At 36.6% G+C, this 26,837-nt stretch overlaps 1 protein-coding gene across 4 annotated transcripts in view; it reads right to left on the bottom strand.

Annotated features, from left to right (window-relative positions):
* The window catches only part of Vav3 (vav guanine nucleotide exchange factor 3), a 349,120-nt gene that overhangs the window by 95,730 nt on the left and 226,553 nt on the right, over positions 1-26,837 (bottom strand). For all 4 annotated transcript variants that reach the window (XM_078026845.1, XM_021735809.3, XM_005339106.5 and 1 more), the window contains exons 18-19: positions 15,921-15,946; positions 10,733-10,778 (exon numbers count right to left, since the gene is read on the bottom strand). In XM_078026845.1, coding sequence (XP_077882971.1) covers positions 10,733-10,778; positions 15,921-15,946 — 72 coding nt within the window. The remainder of the gene's footprint in view (positions 1-10,732; positions 10,779-15,920; positions 15,947-26,837) is intronic.

Consider the following 26,837-nt stretch of genomic DNA (forward strand, 5'->3'; position numbering starts at 1 on the left):
TTACCCATGACAGTGGGATCTGTTGCTACATATTTGTACATGCATACGCTATAACAATATAATTTGGTCAATATTGTTCCCCAGCATTTCTCCATTTTCTCCCACCTCCCTCCCTCAGTCCCTTTGAATGTAATATTTCTAAAAGGCAATTCTGCAACGTAAGTACCTAGATTCTTAGAGTTCATATGCTTCGATACAAAAAGTCTCCCTTGATGACTAATTTTCTAAATGATTTATAAGAAAAATAAGTTGATGTTAACCACATATTTATTGAAAACACTTCCATAATTTTTCTGGCTTACTTCTATGTAATATTTGGGGTTTAAAATGTAGCTCAGTGGTAGAGCGCTTGCCTTGCACAATGAGTGAGGGTCTGGGTTTGATCTTCAGAACTGTAAAAATGATCTATATAAGGTTTTACATTTGGAAGTATTCAAAATTATTGATATTTTATTGAGTTTATGCTTAGGAAGTTTCTATTCCTTTGAATTCTATTAAATATGTACTTTTAACTTTATTTAATTTTTATAACATTTGAACTTTTTATTTAAGTAATAACTTATTTAACTTTTTTAAGTAATAGATTATAATTCTGTGAGCAATTCCAAAATGTACATCAAAATAATAATCAGCCACATGGTCAATTATGTACACATTGCTCAGAGTATTATTTATAAAAATGAAAATTAGAAAAACTCATGTCCAGCAATAAATTATGCTGAAATCACTTCATGTGATTTGAAGAGTACTTAATTCCAGATACCTTTTGCATTACAGTTAGGATGATTTTTTCAACCAGTCTCTGCTGACCATGTCACTTCACTGGCTAAAAATATTCAAGAGCTCAATTTGCTCTTGAGAAAAACTCAGATGTCTTTTGTGGAGTCCTAGAGCCCTTGCAGGCTTCTCAGTTTTTGCCTTTTAGCTCTCCCTCATCGGCCCCACTCCCGCATGCTTTCTGAACCTCAAGGCTTCTGAGATAGCTGTTTGCAAAGCCTGCAGTTCCTCCCTCCCCTTATCTGTCAATCCCCTACTCATATCTTGGATTTTGGTTTAGATGCCATTTCCTGATGATCATGGATGATCATGTATTTACAGTCTGTGGCCTTTTTCTCTGAACTGATTCTCACCTTTACCTTTGCTCTGTGACACTGTTCTCCATAGTGAAAACACATCCTGTTCATTACTGTAAACCCAACAAAGAGTCTGCACACTTGTCAAATGGTTGAACAAACAACTGAATAAACAAATATGCTCATGAAACAAAGTGATAAAAGCAAAATACAGAATTGAAAGTTATAGACATTTTATAAACATGCAATTATGCACAAAGAAAGTAAGTACTAGAGAAAAGCATGCAAAAAATGTTTAAAGGGTGATCACCTGAGTGAAGCTGTTAGGCATTTATCCAAGGAACTTTTCTATGCTTCCTTATTATTTTCAGAATCCTTTGTAATAAACTTTTCAAAATGCAAAACTAGCTTATCAAAGGAGATAAAAATACACACAAAAAATATATATGTATGCTATTGTACCTCTACATAAACCCTGGGCAACAGATGCTTATTATATTTCTATCTCTGGTTTGGTTACCCAAAAGATAACAATGTAAAATATGGTGAAGGCAGTTTTTCAAAATTATGTAATATTTTTAAATTATTTATTAAACAACACCTTAAAATAGCTTTTTAAAAAATACTTTTTAGTTGTAGTTAGACACAATACCTTTATTTTATTTATTTATTTTTATGTGGTGCTGAGGATTGAACCCAGTGCTTCAAACGTGCTAAGCGAGTGCTCTATCACTGAGCCACAACCCCAGCCCTTAAAATAGCTTTTTAAAAAAGTCAACTACATTCAAGTTTAGTCTTTAGTCTGCCAGAAAGAACCATTCTTTGCATTTCAGAACTGCAAAGCAGAGTAAATTCTGCTGGGTGTCATCTACCTGGCATGTGTCAGTGCCCATGTCTATAGTTGTTTGTTTCAGAACCTCTAATTAGCTGCCTTATCCTCTGCTAGAGATTCTTCTGGTGCTAAGTTTTAGTCGCCCAAATTAATTGAAATACTGTAGTAATTTCAGATTAACATTTTCAAAATTAACAATGCATAAAATAAAATCACCCCCAAACTGGTTAGTAACAACAGCCACTAATAAATCCATTGCTAATTTTCACGTATAGAGCTAGACCTCAGAAAATGAGCTTTTCTCTGTCCCAAGCATGCCATAAGGAGGGTACATAGAAGATCTTTAGAAGAGTCTCTAGAACTAAACACACTGTGGCTAAGTTTGGCACCCACTAGATGCTATGTGGCCTTGGATAAATTACTCATCCTCTCAGAGCTTTGGTTTCCTCTGCTGAAAAACCCCAGCTAGTCATGATGGAACATCACTTCTGTAATTGGGTTATATAAGACTTCAATTTCCATCTTACTAGGAGACTCTATCTCCTTCTCAGCTTGCACACTTTGGTGAAACAAGTATCCCCATTAGAAAGTCTCATATAGCCAAGAATAGGAAACAGCTTCTGGGAATTTGTGCTAAGCATTGAAGTCCTCAGTCCAGCAGCCAAAAGGAAAGAAATCCTGTTAACAAGACAAGAGGCTGAAAGTAGACCTTCCTTAGGTAAGTCTTCAGATGAGATCCGGCCCTGACCAGCGTCTTAAGTGAGGTTTTATGATGAAACATGAAGCAGAGAATCCAATGAAGCCATGCTTGGATTTCTGACTCACAGAAACCATGAGATAATAAGTACATGTTAATTTTACACTGCTGGATTTAGGGTGACTCTTTACACAGCAATAGAAACCTGATGCAGATGTGCATAGGTATTGATAATAACTAGCATTGCTCTCACAGAGTACTTATGATGTTCTAAACTTTGATGAATGCTTTGTCTACTATTCCTTTTAATCTTCATAATGACACTAGAATGGGATTGCTACTATTATCTACATTTTCGAGATGCTGAACAGGTAAGCTTTCTCAAGATGATATGACCAGTAAGTAGAAGAGAAGAGCAGGTACAAACCTGGCCTCTGGCTCTGCAGAGCCCTGTGAACCACCACACAGGCTGCCTCTGGTGATTGAAAGTGCTGACCTAAGTGAAAGTGCTGAATGCAGACAAAACTAAGGAAGCTCTCTCTACTCTCTCTCTCTCATCTCTCCCTCATTGCCATAGTGGCAGGCTGTCACCTAAACTCTGTGCCTTGAGGACTGCGTTCTCTGCTCCCCCCAACATTTTGGCCCTGACCCTTCTTCCATCAGGGAGGATATCTGTCATCCCTCTTGTCCCTACAAAGCATGTTATATTAGGTCCTGTTTGCTCTGCTCTCTAATCTGATGGATAAATCCCAACTAATGGTCAGTAGGTAACAGAGGAAACAAAAGATTATCATATTCTAAGAGCACATTATCTGCATTCAAAGGAGAATATCAACTTGATATTTTATGTACGATGACTGCATGACAAGATCAATTGTGAGGCAAGAAAACTATAGTATTGCTGCAAACCAAAGATAACAGGATTAACTTTCCCTAGGAATCTCCACTTCCTGCTTTAGGTACCTTCCTCCGGATTTACCTCTTTTTTTTAGTTCTTATTTTTTAAATTAATTAATTTATTTTTAATTAGGTGTATAAGACAGCAGGGTGCATTTTGATTTATTGTGCACAATTGCAGCACAACTTTTCGTTTCTCTGATTGTACATGATGTAGCTCACACCATATGTGCAGTCATACATGTATCTAGGGTAATGATTATCTCTTTTAATAACTAGGACCAAAGAGAAGAACCTACAAATGGAAAAAGAAGCAGGTAGAAGAGGTAGGGAACCCATTAGTGCGCTCAAGGAGAACTCTCTGAAAACTGCTATGCATGGTAATAGATATATATTATAATCTGCTCAAACCAAGCTTCTCTCCACCCCTGTCACCAGCCCATTTTATAAGCAGAATTGCACAATACAAATTCCTTGTGGACAGGCTAGTTCAATCCCAGCCTAATTCTGGAAATGGCCACAGAAGCCAGGTGAACACATAACAGGAAGCCAGGCTTCAGTGATTTCTTCAGAGATAAGCCAAGGGTTGAGATCAGGACAATTAAAGCCCTCCCTGAATTTTTGCCAGATGTGCTTATAAAAAGGTGTTCTGTTTTCTCAGGATTCACTAGCTATGGTGACCAGCTCTTCTGAGAGTTGCTAATGAGCACTTTTGCCTATAAATGGGACAAACCTACATGAGGTACCTGTTGGTAGGAAGTCAACAAAGAAGGAAGGAGAATTTAGACAGAGAGAAACTGATCCCTGAGCGTATCAATTGAGTCTCTGAATCCAACTCTGCCTAGAGGGAAATACTCTGGACTTCAGAGTTGCTGAAGTAGGTATGCCTTTCCTGTTTTTTCTTCAACTAGTTGGAAAATGCTTCATGTTCCTAACAAAATTATACTGATTGACATAGACTTGAACTGGTAACAGACTTATACCCTCAATTTAAACATCTGTATTTCCAGTAAAGTTTCATTGACTGATTAACTATTCAAATTCTGTCACCATGCCCTGTGTACTTCTTCAGTTCATAATGAATTCTGCCCCATACATTGATTGTCAACTACATCAACTAAACCAATACCACACATGAGGGTGGTTTATCATACTCTGAGCAGTATTATTGTTAAACAAGTTTGTATTTCTTATCTAACAAAATTCCAACTTCAGCAAACATCCATAAATTTTTCCTATCTACACAGAAAAAGAAAGTAGGTCTCAAAAAATGATCTGTAAAACCAATTATAAGAACCTAACATAAGCTTTTCCTTTCATTCAAATTAAAATTTTAAAAATCACTTGATTTGAATATGCTGAAAGATAATTACCAATATGAGTCATTTTGATGGAAACTCCACAAACTGTACTCTAATGTTCTAACTGGTGTGATAAACATTCTCACTCTTTGTCCATGGAGCTGTGGTATTAGTAAGATCATCATCTATTTTAATATTAAGGCATATATTTTCAGTGTCCTCTTTCCTGAGAGCTGCTGGATATCACCTGTGTCAAATATGGCTGTTGGAAACTAATATGTTTTTAACCTACCTGGTTCCTTTCATTTAAACCTTTAGACCTGAGCCCATCAGAAATTTCTGAAATTTCTTTCCCTAGTTAGCATTACATAGCAGATTCTTTTTCTTCTGAAGTAGAAAAGCATTCAACTAGCATGGCCAAAGATATAGACAAGGAAATGTGGGTCATAGCTGATCTTCCAGATAAGGATCATTTCATCAGAGTAGCTCATAGGTTCAAGACTTCCTCTTTAGAATGTTTCTCTAAATATTTAGTAGATAGATACTTTATCTTCTAAAGACATACTTACTACGATAACAAAAAAATGTAAGAAGTTCAAAAAAGACCCAGAAGCAGATTCGGCATATGATAATCCAAATATTTTACTATTTCAATAATCATCTTACTGATGCCATCTTTGCTATCTAAAAGAACCCCCATACACATTTGCAAAAATTCACCTCCACTTTCTCCTTTTTCTGAAGGTACCTGAGCAGTGTAAAAAACCTGTTTGGCAAGGCATGTATGGGCCTGCCAGACAGCAGTAGTGAGTCTTTGCTAACTCAAGAGTGAGCTTTGAAAGGGAGAAGCAAATCCTCCAGCCAAAAAAGATGTGAGCCAGGGAATGTGATGTTCATTTCAGAAATCTGTTATCATGGTAGAGGGAATTAGAAGGTAGTCCTGAAAATAACTACAAGGGGATCAATTGCCTTAGTGCAAAACTAGTCTTATTGTTCCTAGTTTAATAGAAGCAGAAAAAAAAAAAAGAATTTGCTATTTTAAAAACCAGAGCATGTTCCCCAGTATTCGTTCACGCCTTGGATTTCTCATTTCTCTGCAATGAATCTTAATCACTGGATTCTACTGTCCCAGTTTTTTTTTTCAAGTTTATTTCTTTCACTGTGAAGTATATTTTTACACATTCACAATTTTGCTCCCAATATTTAGATTAGGACATAAATCCTAACATATTTGATGAGAAATTAGGTTTGGAGATAACAGAAGAGACAGAAAGAGATTTGACCAGTTAATATGGAAATATTACAATATATGGAAACTTTCTTATGGATTACAGACAAAAGCTGATTTCCTAAAACCTTCAAGAATATATATTAGTTTCCCTCATTAAAAAAAGAAGGAAAATACGTTTTCAGGTCAATGATTTAAAAAATACTGCATTGCTATTTTTCTCTTCAATGTTTTCTATTTGGAAACTAAAATATAAAACTTCTCTATGGAGCAAATTGATAATATACTTAAAAGCAAATTTAAAAGAAACAATTTTATTTAGACTTGGAATGCATTTAGTAATCCTTTGAAATTAAAACACTAAGGAGAATCACATTAAATTGTAACTCAATACTAAACAAGCATAACAGATTTTTATAAAAATAAAAACAGCTATACATAAGCCAGCTTAAAAATAATTTGAGCCCACATCTGCTTGTCTTTTCCAATTTATTTTGCTTTTTTGAGTGTATGGGGTAATTATAGATATTTATGTATACATGTATATTTATAGGATTATTACCAATTGTTGTTAAGATACTATGTTATACCATAATGGATCTATATGTAAAATTTATATAATACTATATATAAATATAATATATATATTATATTTATAATATATAAAACATTGTATGTGTGTGTGTGTATATGTATAGATATATATATATGCATTTATGCAGTCAAAACTGTGCCTCTATTCCTTTTCTAGATAGAACATAAATATTTGTGGAGAGAGACCATGTTTTTAATTAATGACACTGCTATGCTTAATGTCATGTAGGGCATGAAGCTGGTAATGAAGTAAAGATTATTTGAATTCCTTTCTTCACATAAGAACAAACAGCATAAGTGGCAAACAATAATCCTTCCCTTCAGAAAGAGAAAGTGACCATCTTGAAGCTGTCTGTACTTAGAGATGATTAGGAGATCTTCTGGGTGAATATAAATACAGCCAAAGTTACAGGTATCTCTTTGTAATCAAGAGTTTAACAAAGAGCACAGGGGAACCTGAAGATCTCAGGAAGAACCCATCAATTTAACTATCATCTTGTCATTTACTGTTCAAGGTTATCACAGATTACATGAGTAACTTAAACTCAGAAAGGGAGTGAGCTATCTAAACATTTGCCATCAACTCCTTCTAACCTACAGGCAGCACAACACCCAAAAATGGCCTGAATGCTTTAAAAGGTAGAGACTGTGGATTTAAATACAGGATGCAGTGAGTTTTACAAATATAGGACAATTTCACCACAGTCAAAAAAACGTGGATTTGGAGGAAAGAACACATGCCCTGGCATACAGACAGATTATATGCAAACTGAAATAAATCTTGTATCTACTATACTTAGATTGAAAAAAAAAAACCTTTAAAGCTCAGTATTAAAATTTAATTGGTAACTTTGACCTTGAGTGCCACTTTAGGTGAAAAATATTACACTAGTGCTCTGATTTTCTTGAGATTTATGACCTCATGTTCTTGAAAAAGGCCTAGCACCTCCGTGTTCCTGAAATAATTGATCTGTCTGTTACAAGTGTTGTTTTTCTGATACTAACATCTGTCTCAGGAAGGAAAGTACAAACTGATGAAAATACTCTGCTATATTTAAGTAATTCAAAAGAGCTACCACAATTTGCATCTAACGCATTACTAAATTTATAAAAGCAGTCAAGATTATAAGTTGATAAATTTCTTAGCACACAATAGAAGACAAGAAAAAATAAAGAGCAAAGACAAATATTATCCACAATTATTAATAAAGAGCTAATGTTTTTAAAAATGTGCTAGTAAGCCAAAATGTAAACCCATAGCTCACATCTTCCTTGGTTTAGAATAAAACTCCACACTGTGCATTTTCAACCTTGGTAGTTTTTGTTTCTTTGTTGTAATCACAAACACTAATTTCACACACAAAAAAACAACCCTCAACCATTACTGTTGACTGAGTATATTGGTAAAGATGAGCAAAAGAGCATGACAGTCATTAGGTAAGCAGGGAATAACTCCAAGTCTGGAAATGACTATGATTATGTAACTTCTTGCTTCAATGAAAATTCAACATAAAATTCAGTGTCTGTTTGCAAAGAAATAACTGGCAAATGTTATTGATTCTCTAAATGCCAAAATAGACAATATTAAAATCTAATACAAACTAATTAGAATGATAATTGCTACCACTTAGCATTTACTACATACTGGGCAATTTGAAAAGCACTTTACAAGTATTTATTCATGTATGCTCAAAACAACTTTTTAAGGTAGGTACTGTCATTGGTAACCTTTAAAATGAGGAAACACAAAGAGAAAGCAAATTGCCTAAGGTCAAATAGCAAGGAAACAGCTAAATCCAATCCCATCCCCAGCCAGTGTGGCTGAGAGCCCTGCTACTTTCCACCAGTGGACCCTGACATAGTCTATTAGCACATAAGCAAGAATAATTTATAAAGCAAGAAAGCCAACCCCTACCTACAGAAAAAGTATATAGTCATTCATTAATTCATGTAACAAATATTTCCTAAGTACCTCCTACCCCATGGAATTATGCACTAAGTTCTTTTCCAACACAAAAGGTCTATAGAGAAGATATATAACTTACCTTTGTACATGGTTCTGAAATTTGAACCTGATGTGAAGTAGTTACACCTAAACTCCCAAATGGTTTAATCCTTTTTACTACAACCCACCCCCTAAATTAGGCCCTGGAAAGTCATCAGTGTATTAGCACTTGGAGATGACAACTAAATTAGCTAGGAGAGGAAAAAATAAACAGACAAAAGGAACTTCAACAGTAAAAGCAAACAATAAGCAGGGCTTCTTGGAAGCAGTCTGCCCATGTAGCCTCCACTGTGAAGATCACCAGTTTAAATACTTTGGATAAAACACTCCACAAGTGTGAAAACCTGCTAAACAATGACTCCATCAGGATCAATGCAAGAGGGTCATCAAGTAAGGGTTAACTCTGGACCACAAAGCTTTGCCCCTTGTCAGCAGAAATAGTCAGAGAAGCAAAAGTCAACCAATCCTAAACACATCATTCAAGTCTGACTCCAAAGATGGCTAACGGGCGAAATAGGTGAACCAGCAGGTTCACCTGCAAGATTATTAACCCTTTGGCTTTCTCAAAAATGTGGAAAAATGAGAAAGATACTCATACAGACTTAGTATACCTAATAGAATTTTTTTCTAAATACGTTCACAAACATACAACCGTACTTTTGCATTTTTAAGTTTATGTTTCATGAAGTTCTAAAATTTTTAGACATACAGAAACACCAAAATAGTTAAAACTATACAATACCATCCCCTTTAGGATAAAGGAGTATAAATTTATTTTATTATTGAACTACTTGGCCACATTTATAATCTGTGAAATCCCAATTTATGTTGGCTATAAAATAAATTGTTAAAGAGTTAAATGTGTTTCTACAGACACACTCTAATATAGAAACGCATTTCCCTGGAGGGAAACCGTCTAAATGAAAATGAACATAGGAGAAAGAAAAAAAATTAAAAATACATTTAGAAAGGTTAGATGATCTTCTGAAATAGAAATACAACTCACATGAAATAAGAAAAAAAATAGTATCTTCATGGTCATACGCTCCTACTAAACAGGAGAAGTAACTTCTGAATGTTATTGCAGAGTCCTCTGCAGAGGGTATTGTCTTGGGAAAGTTAGAACTATTAAAAAGTAAACCAGAACCCTATTTTTTTTAATGGCCTCAATTTTGTTCTGTAGTTAAAAGATTTAAACTGATCCCATGACACAAGTGAGGCAATTTCAAGCCAGAGGCAGCAAAGCTGCTATAAATCCCAGACAGCTCATAAACTGGCATGGCTATGATGGGTGTGGTTTCAGTTAAAAGCAATAATGCTTTGAAAACTAAACTTTATGACTAGGTGAACACTGCTTATGATGAGAAAACAAAACAAAACACATAATCTACATTATTTTACAGCAAGGCTACTCCATTCTTCATGTTCCACTTGATTTATTATCAAGTTCATATATTTGGAATTCTTTAGCTGTGAATACCCTTTACCTGTAATAACAGGATCACATACAGAACAAAATATTTCATAATTAAATTCAGGAAGGCATCGCTTAATAGATTAACAAAATAATTACACTAACATAATGACATGGCAAACCTCACAAAATTAAGTAGAAAAATAACTGTTTTCTATAGACAAATCAATGATTTCCAGAGAGGACACTTGTTCACAAAGTCCTCAATTTTGAAAACATGCTTCTATTATAAAATCATACAGACATAAGATTAAGAAACTTCCGAAATGGAGAGGTACCATTTGTATGCTCTTCCCATCTCCCTCAGAAAAATTGTAATTTGTAAGGGTCATCTTGCTGGTTGGTTTTCTTACCAGATTTAGGAGGGAGCAAAGGGAGGATGCTGGGATATGTTAGTATTAGCCAGGCACCCTGAGGTGGTTCAGTAAGCAAATAACCAGCCCAACTGCTGATTGTGGAAAGAGTGTGGCACTGGGGTTACTCATCATGTGAATGATTTACATTTTGGAACTTTGCCTCCTGGTCATACAGTATATACCAAGCTGTGAGGAACAAAGGCCAAGAATATACCTGACTTTCTATAGCAATTCCTTAACTGAAGTCATTATAGGATATATCATGAGAAACACACCTGGATCCACCTGTCTGGGAGTTCTTCGGAGTCCATTGGTCCGTTTCTGCCAAGAAAGGTAAAACAAAGCAAAACAAAGATGTATTGGTCATTTGGCGTTATGAGATTACATTACCTCTGACATTTTGTAAGCTCAGCAAATGCTGTATTTTTCAAAATAAAAGCATGACTAAATTGGAACAAAACACTGTCTTAAAAGTTTGTTTGTATTATTTAACCCTTTTAATTTCTGTAATAAGTCTTCCATTTGAACATCATTCCATCTCCTATTGCCTCTGAGGGGGGTCTTGCTATGCTGCTCAGGCCTGCTTAGAACTTGCGATCATCCTGCCTCAGTCTTCAGAGTAGTTGGGATTACAGGAATATGCCCAGCAAACATCATTACATTTGACAAGTCATTGATAAGACTCCAAGAAAAAGAAATACTTTTGTGTGCCAATTCCAGATACTGTGATTTTTTTTTAAAGTTATAGTGACTATAGGAAATAGGAGAACAAAGCCCAGGCAGCCATTTGGGGTTGGGAAATGTTTTTAGAAAAGCCATATGAATAATAGCCTTATATTGATCTGCTAAAACTCTTACCTCCTCTTTCTGAGACCTGACATAATAGAGAAAGAAGAAAAATATGCAACCTCAAAATCAAGTTCTGAAGCTCTGATTTTAGCAAACACTCAAATGAGTCTAATATTTTAACTATGGACCAGTTGTATCTGAATACTTAAAAAAAAAAAAAGAAAAAGAAAAGTAAAAGGAAAGAAAAAAACAGAACTTGCAGCTCTGAAACCATAAAAGTGAATTCTTATTTTAGAAAAGGAATCCATAGATAAAATTTAAAAGAGAAAGAGATTTAAATTTTTTGAAATGCATGGTTACACATTTGATTTCACAAGCATTGAATTCATTCTCACCTAATAACTATGGTAATCTCACTAATTAAGAAGGACTTGATTTTTCACTTTTTATTATACAACTGGATAAGAAGCCGAGTCTATGACTACCATATAATCCAGATTTTCACAAAAGCAATTTTCTTTTTATGTATGTTGGGTTTTGTGCCTGTATGTGGAAACTTGGTTTCATTCAGAGCACATTTGGCTTTGCTAAATACACATTAGTCATGGATTTTTCTCAGGGTTCCTTCTGAAGTTGTTTTTTACTCACAAGTCAAATGGTTGAAACAGGGTTTTTGAGCCTTCCAAAGGGCCTCAAAGCCAAATCTAGCAGATTCTCAGGCACAGGGGAAAGAATTGGAAAAAACTTTAAAAACGTAATTTTTTTTTTCACCACAACTGCTTTCAAAATGGATTTTTAAAAAGACAAACAGGATCATTAAAGTGAGCATTAAAGTTCTGTTGAGCATGACAGATAGCTGTACTGGAATAACTATTAGGCAAATGCTACCCTGGGCCTCTTGGTGGCCACTGCACAGAAAGGGGAAGCCTGATAGTGACAGATTCATACCCAATAACGTGAAAGAAAACTGCTTTCAAAGGAAAACTCATTCTCCCTGACATTTTACAAACTTTCTGGACTTCCCATAAAAAGGACAATACGACTGACTATATTTGCAATAGGCATATATATAATGATGGCTATCTTGCCGTTATTGACTTTTCTTGTACATCACCTTCTTAATGTACATTAGAAACTGTCTTTCATTTGATATTCTAAGTTCTATTATCAAAGTGCTTGGGTGGCAAGAAAGAATTCAACCTTTGGGTCCAAGTCCTAGAATCCCTAAACCAGCCCTATTTAGAAACTGTAAACTTAAAATGTGAAAAAAGAAAACATAATAGGATTATTAAGAATACAGCTTAGAGAATAAAACTACGTTCAAATTCCGTACATCTCTTTGCCTCAGCTTGTTCATCTACAAAATGGGGACAATAATAGCATCTACTTCACAGAATTAAGTGAGTTAATTTACATTAAGTGCTTAGAAGGGTTCTTGCCACATGGTAAGGTTTGTTAAGAGATAATTTATTATCACTATCATTAACTTCATAAAATTTTAAACGTTTAAGTTCACCTAAATGATACATTCTTGAACTGAGTTACTGTTTTACTTCTTTTTGCTTTGTTTTGTTCTTGAGAAAGGGTCCTGCTATATTGCCCAGGCAGGCCCCAAAATCGTAGACTTAAGGGATATTCCTGCCTCAGTCTCTTGAGTAGCAGGGATACAGGCACACCAGTGTGCCCGGTTGGCTCCCCGTTTATGGTTCAGATTCTTCTTCCTGAAAAGTCACTGAAAATTAGTCACACTGCAAACAAACTTTTCTGCAGGAAAAGTGGGCATGAACTATGTGATAAATTATAAATATAGGAGGGAATATAAGCTCGTGAGATGATTGATAGAGTTTGATTTTATTATACTTTCAAAGCACCTAAAAAGTTTAAAAAAAATAAAAAGGAATACACTAAACAATTTTAAAATGCAACATTTAATTGTCATTCTCTCATCCCTGTCCCACAGACTTTCTTCCCAGATCTGGATTCTCAAAAGCCTAGGCCAAGACTGAACAGGCTCTTGTCCCCAGCAAGAAAAGGGGAATGAGAGAACAACATTATCTACTAGCCATTCTGGGAGTTCTCAGTTACAAACCCATGAGACCATGAGAATCGGTCTTCAGGGCCTTCTCAATCTCTTTTGATCTACCTAGAAGGGTTGAAGAACAAACCTGATTTTATAAGCACCTGGTAATTATTTCTTGCTTCATTACTTAATACTTTTTTTTTTTTTAACACTGGGGATTGAACTCAGGGGCACTTGACCACTGAGCCACATCCTATTTTGTATTTTATTGAGACACAGGGTCTCACTGAGTTGCTTAGTGCCTCACTAAGGCTGGTTTGCTGATGCTGGTTTTGAACTCGTGATACTCCTACCTCATCCTACCAAGCAGCTGGGATTACAGGCACAGGCCACCACAACTGGCACTTATCTGACAGTTTGTCTTAAAAAAAAAAAAAAAAAAATCTTTGTTATCCAAAAATCTCAACTTGTGTTCTTTCCTCTTTTGGGGAAAAAGACAATTATTTCTGTTGGTTTTACCAACAAAACAAGCAAATCTTCATTTGCTATCTGGCATCTGATTCTTCTATCTTAACCTGCATTAAGGAGTGGATTCAAAGTAGCTGAATAGGTGTGTAATGATAAACTTGCTTCTCGAAGTTGAAGGGGTCCTGAAGGGCCACTCTGGAATGAGTGTGGCCATGGAGCCTACGGATCCCGTGGCTATCAGAACCTGATCTACCTTGAGAACCAAGTGTGAAATTAAAATAAAAATTCACAAAAATGCTCTTAAAAGACATACAGAAGAGAACTTTCAACCAATTCAAGGAGAGAAAGAAGGTTATTAAGAAGGGAAAGGAATAAAAAAAAAAATCCAGAACTCTAAAAAGATTTCATCATCAACTTGGGGGGAGAATATTTGTTAATGAAAGTGAACACATTGTTATGGAGTGAAAAGATGCTTCTTAATCTTCTTTTTGCTACAGTTCTTCCTTGAACCAACTAAGGTTTCCAAGTACACTGGCCAGCATGAGAGCTCCCCACACTCTTCCTCCAGAAAAGTAGAGATTCTCAGTACAGTCAGTCACACATTAAATAAAAACCATACATCTTATATTAAAAGTTAAGCAAGTCACTAAAAAACCTATTGCTACCTGATGTCACATTTAAAAAATGTGAAAATTAATTCCTTTTATTAATAGGCTTATGTGTCATTTTCAAGAGTATATAAGTACCTGAGAAAATTATTTTAATATGTGAAAATTATTAACCACTTCTTATTAGCACACTTTCTTTCTGTAAATACACCCACTTCACATTACCTTATTAAAATGAAATAAAAAGCATCTTCCTTGGAAAAGGAACCCTGACACACTGAAGAAGAACCTTTCTGCAGATGAAATACTGAAGGAATTTTTGGTAAATTTACTTCACCCTAAAAGAACTTGTGGCCTATTTTTTAAAAATTATTATTGTTTATCTTGTTATGTATTCCTTGATCTAGAATCCAGATTCTAAAGCACACTTAACAGACACACTACAGAGCTGTAATCTAACAGGAGCTTCTTGCTGTCACACTCTTGAGACTCTACCTGTGTAAACCATGTGCTCATGCAGAAGAGGAACAGGTACCTCTTCTGTATGACATACATTCAGTTGTATTTTTCATTGTTTTTGTCAACTATATAAGTTATAGCTTATTAAAAACATACTAACAATGTAATACTTTTATTGCTATTTTATTTCTTGGTGTTAGGGATTGATAGCACTTTTAAAAAGAGATAATTGGTACCTGTTAAAATCATTTGGTAATGATTCTTTTGTGAAATTTGCAGACTACTTTTCATTTATGTAACTAATCACATGCATTTTATATTTTACTTTGCTGTGGTACTTTAAAAAAGTTTTTGCTATGGCACCAAAGGTATATTTCAGTGGTAAAGTGCTTGCCTAGCAACAAAAAGTCCCTGGATTTGATTCTCAGCACCTAAAACAAATAAACAACAACAACAACAACAACAAAAACACCTTTTGCTATTTTGGCAGAGTCAGGTGAAAATTTTATTACTTTTGGTTGAAGGCCAAGGTCATGATTCCATGGTGGTCTACAATCTGCATATTTTTCATTCTTTTGTGTTTTTTTTAAGTTACTTTACTCTGAGAAGTAACAGGGATCACATACTTCTAAGCCATTAGGAGATTGCATAAGTCCAAATGAAAATGTTATCAGATCTTGATTTGATCAATAGGACATAACACTAATCACATTTGTGCTCAAATGGAAAATGACAAGAAATATAAAACCATATCTTTAGGTGAACAATATCAGAAGTTTTAGTACAGAAGTTTTGGTAAATGTGAGGCAGGCACACATTTCATGATAGGGGACATGTCTACCAATTTCCTGGGATATGGCCACCCTTCCCTCCTCACCAAGTATCATATTTTACACACAGTACTAGACTAAGCATTCACATTGTCCCTGGACCCCAGGTCTACAACAGAGAGGTGAACAAGCCTCTGATGGCACTCACAAGCACCTGGTTGCTCCCTCCATTTCTCTTGCTATTCATTTTAAATTTGCACATTTAATATTGCACAAGCTCAAGCCTGCTTAAGTTAGCAAATAACTTGAAATGCAAAAGTTATATAAAATTTTTAAATGTTAATCTTACCTCTGGTTGTTTGAGCGTCCCTTGTTCTGAAACAAATGTAAAAATTGGCATTGTCAGTACAGTTGTTTGGTTTGGTTAGCAACCTTAGCTTGTTCTCTGCAGCCTGGCAAAACACTGCGGCTTTGTTTTCTTAACTGATCCCTGTAATATATTTCCAGGGTCCCTCAGGCTGGGCTAGTAATTGTTTTGCAACCAGGGTTCTCTTACCTTATTGGCTTGTCAGGAAAGTGACTCATAGTTCTAAATGACTTCTAGGTTATGCTTAACTTTTTCAATTGTTTATTAAGCAATGTCAATTCAACCACATAAAATTCTCCAAAACAAGGGCTTGCGTGAAATTATATGTGTGACAGCTAGAAGCAAACTTTTCTTTCGATGTATCTTGTAAGAATCTTAACATTAAGTTACAAAGGTATTGAACTATTTATAACAATGGCAAACTTAACACAGTATAGCACTCCATATGGATGTTTTTCCATTAACACAGCTAACAATCCTTATTTTTAATTTTGGGGAAAAAAGTAGTTTGGTTTAAAGATGTAAATAAAAAAATTAAATCTGGATTTGATTCCAGTACTCATTTTCCTTTAATCATTAACATACATCTCTATAAATAGTGGTAATATCTCAACACTACATGTCAGTTCCTAAAATTGATTTAATAGTTATAAAGACCCTGGGATCTGCAGGTGAGCAATCTGGTCAAAGGGCCAAGGCTCCCTAAGAGAGTAAGAGCACACACAGTACATTGGAAACTGCAGTCAGTTTTTTTGTTTCCTTTCCTCATACCTAACACCTATACTTCTCCAGAATAAGCTCAAATCTCACACCACTGTGAGCCTGCACCTGTATTTTCCCATCCAAAATGATCCTTGAGAGAAGAATCAGAGAATAGAAGATGAAGTAGAAAGATTCTCAGAGAGGAAAGGGAGGCCTAGGTGGAAACACTGTAGAATGTTCCTTTAAAAGACTCCAAGAAGCCCCCGGCCAGAGTTCATGAAAAACTCCCACCAGGACTCCCAGCTGCTGCTCTCTGCAGGAAGATTGCCTGGGGTCTGGAACAGGAGGTTGGTTGTTCTGTTTTGTTTCTTTTTCTTTCTTTCTTTTTTTTTTTCTTCTTAAAGTACCACTCCAGATTAATGGAAATGGAAGATCCCTGGGTAGAAAGTCACCTTTCTAGAGACAAGCCCACATCCCTTTGTCAATTTCAATCCCCAATCTCGCGGCTTTCACAGATGACTGACTTTGTTCTATGAAGGCACTTTTGCTAGGCCTGGAATTAGCCTTTACAAAGAAGAATTCCTGGACAAAAATCTATTTCACTTCTTACTTTCCTCACCATTAGAATCATACGAAGTTCCAGAAGAAAGATTGCCTAAGAGGGCTGGCTGGAAAGAGGGTATATAAGAGTTGGTGAGCCCCAACTCAGAATCTAGGGTAAGTGAACTTGGGTTCTTAACAGGGCAGCTGTGATACCTGTTTCACTGGTTTGCCCTGAAAGACCTATGAATTGCAGGGCAGTCCTAACCACCTTTTCTGCTGGTTAGTTAGAAAGCAGGGATCAGACCCTGGAGGAAGCATCAAATGGGAGCGGAGTTTCACTTTACCATCCAAGAACACTCAGGAAAGCTTTGATATTTCTAGGTGACCTCTAAAATGAGGAATTCTCGGACCTCTAAGGTTTAGTGTTTATATGAATATATATCTTAAGTTCACTTAAAAATATCGTTTTGGTCCTCATTCTTTGCATACAAGACTTTTATGTCCTGTGAAGTAGGGTTTTGTTTCAAGATGTTTTCCATATTATTTGTGGCATGAAATCTGTGAATGCCTCATGTGGTGGGAACTGCCATATTGGGCTTCCTGAGGGTCCTCTGGGTGCTCCTCAGGGAGGAGAAGTGATAGCAGTTAAGGATTCCTTTTTACTATGCAAATACTGGCACCTCATCACCCGAGGAAGATATCCAGATTAGAAGACCCTCCTTTACAGGCTCCTCATTTCTTGGCGTGTAGGGACTGGCTGCACCCTAGTCAGTTCCAGGCATGTCTATAGATCAATTATGGAATCCAGGAGAGCAGAGCCTAGGCGATGGACAGAGGCAGTTGATACCAAATAAAGAACACTCTGGACCGGGCTGACCTCCTTACTCGGTTCCCTCGCCTTCATTTCTCCCCATTCTCACCAGCTCTTGCTATCTTTCTTTGACATCTCATCAAGAGAAACTTTTTTTCCTCTGAATTCTGATGGATGCACGGAGAACTACTCTATAGGAAGCCTCTTTTGTGTAACTTGGGTAGGAAAAAGGGAAAGGGGCATTGTGCTGGCTGTGTCTACAGCTCCATCACTCCCCTTTCCTGACATCACTCCCCTCCCCGTGGCCACACATCTACCCTGCTGCATAGACAGAGGCCCACTGCTTCCATGGATTTGGCACCTAGTAGCCAGCATGCTGGTGGGGTCTTTCTGGTATATCACATAAATAGCAGCTCTGTAAAAGTCTGGAGTTTTATACAGTGACATCTCATGGTAGGGCTCTGTGTTAGAATCTTCTTTGAGCTCAGAAATTCTTCTCTAGGCTCCTTTCTTTATGCTCTTAAACTGCAGCAGTGGCCATGCCATTAAACTGGACTGCCTCCTTCAAGATCGTAATCTACATTCCCTTAAGCACACAGTGCAATAGCTAGTTAACTGACATGAAAGTCACAAAAAAAGAGGAAAAACATGCTGCAACGCTATGTTGTATAGATTTCAAAGTAAAAAGTAAAACTTCACCCTGACTGGAAAACAAAAAGAAAAGCGCTTCCTTCTATGACATGTTCTATGGGAAAGTTGATGTAATTTTGAAATCCACAACCCCATCTTTGACTTCCTCTCAATATGTATCCAAAACTACTATGCAGGCCCTTGGATTTCTTGAAAACTCTGCATGTGTCAGCATCAGATCTGGGATAGCAAGAGCTGATTATCATCAAAATGTCTTTGGCTGAATTCTGACCTAGAATATAGGTTGCTGGTTGAGATCTGATGAAAAAAAAAAAAAAGCTCTTACTTTTTCTGTCTCTCTTTTTCTCCTGGGAACTTTCTTAGGGTAGTAATTCAATTCTTCAAGTTTCTAAGTTTTTAATTCTCAACTTGTCTTTTACCCTGCAGTCTCCTTCTCAGGCTCCTATTGATCAAACTATAAAATGTCCTTACCCTTTCAAGAACCTTTCTAGATAGTGACTCACAGGCCCTCAAGGGGTTTATACCTTGCATTCTTTGATCATGTCCCAACTGGTTTAATGTAATTCTGAGAAGTGGTGTATGGAGGTGCTGGGAGCCTTTGCAGAGCTCCACCTTCAATGCCAGCGAAGCTCAGAGTGCATATTTGGGTAAAAGAAATGATTTCCACTGTTGCTTTACACTCGCATTGTATAATTCTCTTGTTTAAATACAAAATTCAGACCTGCTATGTTTGTTTTCTCCAATACAAGTGGTTCAGAGTTCATAACATTATTACACAATGTGCATTGTCTCTTATCTTAAGTTATATTTCTCAAGACTAAACAAATCAATGTCTACCAAGAGTGGTTGTCACAAAAGGGGCCACAGAAAAGTAATTACCTGTATAGTTATTGAAGGTGCCTTGCCATCATAGCTAATGTGCTATTTCTGTGAAACATAAAACTAAAAGACAGTTGGATTGATCAAATTTTGGAGATAGTTGCACAAATGCTATGCTCATTACTCAGATCTACAGCAATGTTTTGTAAAGAAAAAAATAAGCAAACCATAAGCCATAAATAATACTTGGAAAGAGGCTTTGATTTTAAGTCTTTTCAGGAGCTCTAAAGGAACCCAACCATATAACAGTTTCCAATTCACTTTAATAATTATTAATGTATCATTAAACTGACCCAAATAGTTAAATGGAAGGAATAATAACTACTCTGGAACATAAAAATGTCTCAATGAGTTAAAAAAGAAGACTAATTTGTACAAGATGTTGTAAGTACTATTATGTAGAACTAAATTCATTTTTTGGTTATGAAATTAACTATCAAGACTCAGTTCATGTAAAAGGAATGTGATGTAATGCCAAGTGGCTAAAATAAAATTGTAGTTTAAAATTTTATCTCTTATGCTAAAATAGGCAACAGTATTTATAAATGAGCCCATTTTCAGATGCCAATTTGGGGTACAGGTTCTAGGTAGCAGCCTTGCAGGTTTAAACCAGTAGGATATCAAGGCAACTTCCTTCCAATTAGACAGAGGTGGCTATAGCAGCAGCAGGAGCAGCAGCTGGCCTAGATAAAAGAGTGATTATAAAGATAAGCAAATGGGGACCTGCTTCAGTTAAATATTAGAGCAGCTGAGGCTTGCATTCCCATTATGGGAAAAGGTGCATTAAACTGAAGTTGTCTACAATGGCAATATTTGCCTTCCAAGGTTACCTTCCTTTCTTAGACAGGGAAGACTCAAACCAAGCTATATTGATCATTGTCATGGTAAAAAAAAGGGACCAAAGGGCTTAGCCATATATTATCAAGGGGGGAAAACATAAATGTCCCTGAAGGTTGAAGTCTAGTAGTAAGCATTCACAACAGTATACTGTGAAAAGGAAATGCCAGCCTAGAATTACATCATCTTTGCAGTAACTTATTAAAGAGTCTATATCATGGAGTTCAAACACATTCATTATTAACGTTGGAAAGTTTTGGCACATACTCCAGAGCCCATGTACATGTTTATCATATGGGTTGTTATGGTGAATGTGAAGGAGTCAACTCAAGTTCAAGGAAAAGAGAGGGTGGAACTGCCTGTCCTTTACTTATATGTATGCAAATTCTCAAATATTAAGACATAAACTCATCACCCACACTTTAAATGTGTTTCTAAGTTGTATGGTTTATTTTATAAAAATTAAACCAACACATTCTCCTACTTCAAAAGTACTTAATCTGTTATAGTTATATATTCCTATAAATGGATTACTTCATTCAGAAATGCACTGCATTTTTGCCAAGAAATAATAATTTCCAGGGTGAATGAAGACTAGATAGATTTAAGAGATATAAAACATGAAATATAAAGGGTTTCTAAACTCAGGAAAGACAACATTTAAGGAAAACCAACTTCCACACAAAAAAAGCATCTAAGAGATATTTTAAATGCTTACTGATTAATATTTAGCATCATTAAGAACTGCATTGGAGTTGAAATAGTCCTATTTTGGGAAAAGATGATAACAATTTGATTTTAAGTACCCCAGTGTTGGAGTTGATATAAAAGGGTGGATTCATAAGATGAAAACAAATTGCCTAGGGTTTATGTCACTTCTCCAATAGTAAAGGAGAATATATAACCTGGGGGAGGAGGAGTTAAAGTGACAGAGACAGTGAAGCTCACCAAGCAGTCCCCATGTTCATTCCAGGGTCCAGCTTCCTGTAGAATTAAGCTGTAACTAGTTTAAGCCAAAGGCAGTGATCCAAATGACACTGCTTGCTTCTAGGCCATGGGTCTAAAATGCTGCATCCCTGGGAACCATGTGTCATACTAGTAGAGTCACAGACCGAAGAGGCCTGGAACCCAGGCCACTGCTTAGGAGCCACTCTGAAAGACTTGTGTATAAACAGTGCATGTATGAGAAGGAAATTTTATTTGTTAAAGCTGCTGGGACTGGGGGAGTGTTAGTCACAACACGGCCTAACCTTGGGAAAGAAATAAAACCTGAGCACAAGCTAATTAAAGAACAACTTAATTCAGACTACCATCCGGAGGTCAAGGTGAGGTTAATGATTGGCCTAGGATAGGAAGTACAGAAAGGGCAGACCTGGGAACTGGAAGGATAAAAGGGGGCATATTTTAGAGTTGGCTAAGGGTAAGAACCAAGAAGGAATTCTAAAAATGGGATGGAATGGATCAGGGAGCAGATTTCTCCAGAAAAAGGTATTTTTGTCATCAGGTGCTCTGTGAACTGGTTCACTTTCTTGCTACTTATTAACCTAATAGAGGTGTTACCTGTCACAGCCCTGATGATCAATGCTTAGGTCATGAGCCTTTCATTATGTAAATACAAGAATACAAAGAAACGCAAAAGGTCTATCCAGTTCTCTATCTTTGGTTCTTAAAGTACTAGCTAGAGATTCCATGAGGTTTTTATTCCACTTATCTACCAACTAATCAAGCTCCAGCCTTTACAAGGCTGAAACAAAAGCTGAAACAAAAGCCTGTACAAGCTCCACACCACTTGCTTCTTCTAAGACAAGTGATCTGAAGAGCCAGAGGCCCTGGTGCATCACATTCTTCTCCTTCATCTGTCCCTCGGCTTGGTGACCTATCCATGGCTTATCCCTGTACTATCCTTTCCCTAAAGTCAAAATATCAATCACAGATCATCATACCATTGAGCCTAAATGCACAGATCAGCAAGGAGGCAATTATAATAAATTCGATAAATGCTATAAGAAGAGTAATCCTAAAATGCCAGGAGCACACAGGGACTGACAAACTAAGAATGACCAGTCTTAGAGTATTAAAAAAAAAAAAAAGTCTTCAAGGAGGGGCCAATATTAGCTCAGTTTTCAGAAATGAAAATAAGTCTATCAAATGAACAAGGGAAGGAAAGACATTAAAATACAGAAACAAATCACCCTTAGATATATAAACATGAGAAAAGTAGTTATGGAACTGCAAAAAAACAAGAGTTACTTGATTGGCTGGGGAGGAGTAGTAATAAATAAGACTGGAAAAATGATCTGGAGCTCCATAGGCCATATTGTGAAATTTGGGCACTATTCTGGAAGGAATAGAAAGTAGAGTAAGCAAAATGTTTGCACAACCAGTCTTTATTTTAAATGATTTTTAAAGATATTTTTAAAAGCTATGTAGAAGGAATAAGATTAAGAGCATAGAAGATATATATATATATATATATATATATATATATATATATATAGAGAGAGAGAGAGAGAGAGAGAGAGAGATCTGTAACAATACCATATCAGTGGATTCTAGGAAAACTCAGAAGGAAAATGAAGAATATGTTAGTGAATGGAGATGAGAGAGATGGGGTAGGCAAGGCTGGTGTGAGAGTATGGATGGTGGACTTTTAATTGAAACAAAAAGGGAAGAATGAGGTAGGGTGGGACAAATAAGGGTGGTTTTAGATATGTGGTATTTGAGGTCACTGCAGCACACCAGAGAGGGGAAATATGAGGGGAAGATGGAAATTTTAAATCCAAAGTTCAGAAAAGATGCTGTATGTAGAGATGGAGCCTTAAACACATGACATGTTAGTTGTAGTTAAAGCCAAGTTGTAGCTAAAGATCTAAAACAAATCAGATCTCCAAAGGATGGCATGGTAGATGGGATGGATATGAAGGAGAGTGTCAAGGAGAATGGTTAATAGTGTAAAATGAGAGAGAAAGATCAAGAAAGGTAGGGCCTGAAATGTGATCTGGCAATTAGCAGGCAGAGTGGGATATACTCTGACCTTCAGTCAGCTTATCGACGAGACTATCATTTTGTACAAACTAGCACCTCTTTTTCTCTTCTCGACTCCTGTCTATAAATGTGGTCACTGTTGAATGAAGATGATATATTTCCCTTTATAGAACTGACTTCCACCCAACGATCCAGTGTCTATCTGGCATGATGTAACTATTCCTACTAGTCACAACTCTCTGTACCACAAGTAGACTCCTGACTCATGCTGAGTCAATCTGAATCTTTTCATCCCTTGAGAAGACAGAGTATGTTAAATATTGGATCTATAAAGTCCTGTAAAGCTGGAGTGATTCTCAAACCTTCTATGATTTATATTCTGTGGGAACACAGATTGTGTAAACACTTGTGTTTTCCTTAAATCAATACTACACACTTGCTTTAAATTTGCCTGTTGGGATGATTTCTGCAAAGTCAAGTTTTCCTGGATGCAACACTCTCTCCATACAAAAGGTCCATTCAAGCAAACATCGTCTCCAGCTTCTGATATATCCTGTCCTTCCTCCTGCCCTCCTCCACACCCACATTTTCCCAGATGCTAAGACAGTCTTAGAAAACTACCCTGCTGAACTGCTGTAAGCAATGCTTCCTGGATGCCAAAACAAAGAACTGTTCAAGACTTAAGGTAATGCTGGGACTCTTTCAGGCTGCAAAACAGCCCATAAAATCTGGCTTGCCGCCATTTGAACGTAGCATCTATCCTATCACACTGACACCAGACCCACCAGGCTCAGGTTCATACCCTACCCACAGTTACAACCTGCCAGACAGGGAGAAGTGAGGATAGGATGTCATGACTTCCAATTTTTGGAGGACATCAGCTTGGAAACAAGGGAGAGAAAGCTGTGGATGCAGCTGTGACACAGATCCTATGCATCCTGATGACAAGGACCCTAAGAAAGGACCATCAAAGAAATCCTGATCTGAAGGTAAAAAGAGAAGCCTCCTAGGCAGGTTCTTATCATTTCAGACCCCTAAATAACTGACTATGAGATTCAATGTCACTGGTATCTTCAAAATCTTGAGCAGAAAAGGATATGGAAAGTAGAAAGAGGAGAGGCACAGACACACACAGCACAGGAAAATGGAGGTCAACGTGGGATGCAGAGAGGATCAAGAGCACAAGGGAACACGTCCAAAATTCCAAACAGCAAATTTAGTCAGAGGTTCAAAAAACCTTTTTCCTGCCTTATAATGAATTATATATCAATGTTTAGACAAGGTGCTACCTTTTAATGGATGATACCTGTATAAGCAAGTCTTATAATCTACAGGGCACTCACAGTCTTAGTTATTTTCAAATTTCTTTTTAAATTTTCAAATTCTTATGACCCAGTTTCATCTTAAAATAAGGGAATAGGTTAGAAGCTGTCTAAAGTCCTTCCAAGGGCAGGTATGGTCCTCCAGGTTGCCTGGCTTTCTCACAGCACTTGGAGACATTCAGATTTAAAAACATATTTGTTTATTAAGGTAACCAAGTTCAAAACTGTTTCTAAACTGAGAAACTTACAAAAATTACTCCCTTTCACAGAGAAAAGCGAGCACAAGATGACATACCAGAATAGGTACTGTGAGACTGATATGTTGTCCTCACAGCTAATTCACATGCCTGGCAGCATGTCCACTGCTTAAGAACAAACCCAGAAGCTGGTCCGCCTAGATGTGATGCTTGACTCTACCGATTCTCTGTACCTGAGTTTCTCATCCACAAAATTAGAATATTAAGAATGCCAGCTTTAAATGAGTTAATAGTGGCAATGTACTTACAACAGTACCTGACACTATAAAAGTATTTATTTAAAATAATTTTTTTTAAAGACTGGGTTGGAGCGAGAGTGTAGGTCAGGGCAGAGTGCTTGCCTAGCATGTATGAGGTCCTGGGTTCAATGACCAGCACCAACTACCACCACCGCCATCACAACAACAACAAAGAGAAAAGCAAAAAAAATTATAAAAGCTATGTGCTATTATTATCACTATTTTATAAGGGTAGAAACTAAAATTCATAAAGGTTAAGTAACTGGAATCCAAAATCACCCAAGGAATAATCCGTAGAATCTGGTCAAACCTAAACAAGACTAGAGAGTTTCAGGTTTTCTGACTACTATGCTACATCCCTATAAAAAAAAGACTCATTTAACAACAGAAGACAGAATATGTTGAATTAATGACCAGACACTGGGATTACACATGGCCCTGATCTTTTTAGATCATGAATTCCCAACTGGTTTCTATCAACTTGTTTAATACAAGATAAATTTTAAGACCTTTTAATGTTATACTTATGTATCATTTCAAAGTCTGGTGCTCATTAATTTGTTTTACCCACAATACCTGCAGGCTATAAAACCAATAAAAACTCAGAATAAGCCCATATCTTTTACAAACTAACTTCTTACTGTAACAACTCAAGATTTAAATAGTTCTTATTATACCCAAATACTGTAGTAATCATCAATACCATCTAATGGATCCTTACAACCTTCTTCCCAACTTACATTTTGAATACAAACAAGCAAAAGCTCATAATGTTCAGGTAAATTTCTCCAAGCTCAGGTAACTAGCAGATAACTGAGGTAGGATTCCAACCCTCTCTGTTTGACTTAACTACTGTCCTTCACTACTCCTTTTAGAACAGAATGACCATGTCAACTACAGGGTCACTTCATATTCTTTAAAGACTCCAATTTTCCAAGGCAGGGCCATGGGATTTATAAAAACACATTAGCCTACCAGGATATCAAATTATCTGAGATAAAAACAATGGAACATAAAAATGGAATGACAAAAAATTAATTGATCAATTGTATCAGGCAGACAATGAAAGGATAACAATAATAGTATATAATATTTCTATTAGCTTTTGTAAACTGTTTTTAACCTTCAGGCAGATGTGAGGGATGAACCTGTCTCTTTCACTTCACAGCCCTGTGCCAGTTGCGAGAGCATGCGAATCCCATCAGCCATGGGAAAGGCTGCTCTGAAGAGTGAGGGAGCTCATGAAGAAAGGCCAGCAGTGTGAGGCAGGGCAGACCCCATGGAGGAGCTCTTGCAATGCCAGGACCTCTGGTCTCGTGCAGCTGTGTGGGCCTAGCACAGAGAAAGGCACACGGGGCCCTCTAAAAATGTCGACTGAAGGAGCTAAGTGAGCAAAATGTGCTATGATCTTGGTCCTCTAATAGGATTCACCTTTTCTACAATCGCCCATTTTCTGAACTCAGCTCTGAAATAAGCTATTCCCTGTTTCACTCTTCTTCACATTATCCAAAATAATTCAATGTCCACCTTTTCCTTTGGGAAAATCAAAGGTTGACATGGCTACCTTTTGAACTCAAGCTGTTAAAGATCCTTTCTTGTGTTCAAAAAGTTTTACTGATTTTGAAAGGTCTTATTGATAAAACACAGAGAAACTCAGGGGAAAAGGACAAAGA

This window comes from Ictidomys tridecemlineatus, chromosome 11 (assembly GCF_052094955.1).
Source record: "Ictidomys tridecemlineatus isolate mIctTri1 chromosome 11, mIctTri1.hap1, whole genome shotgun sequence".
Taxonomy (NCBI): Eukaryota; Metazoa; Chordata; class Mammalia; order Rodentia; family Sciuridae; genus Ictidomys; species Ictidomys tridecemlineatus.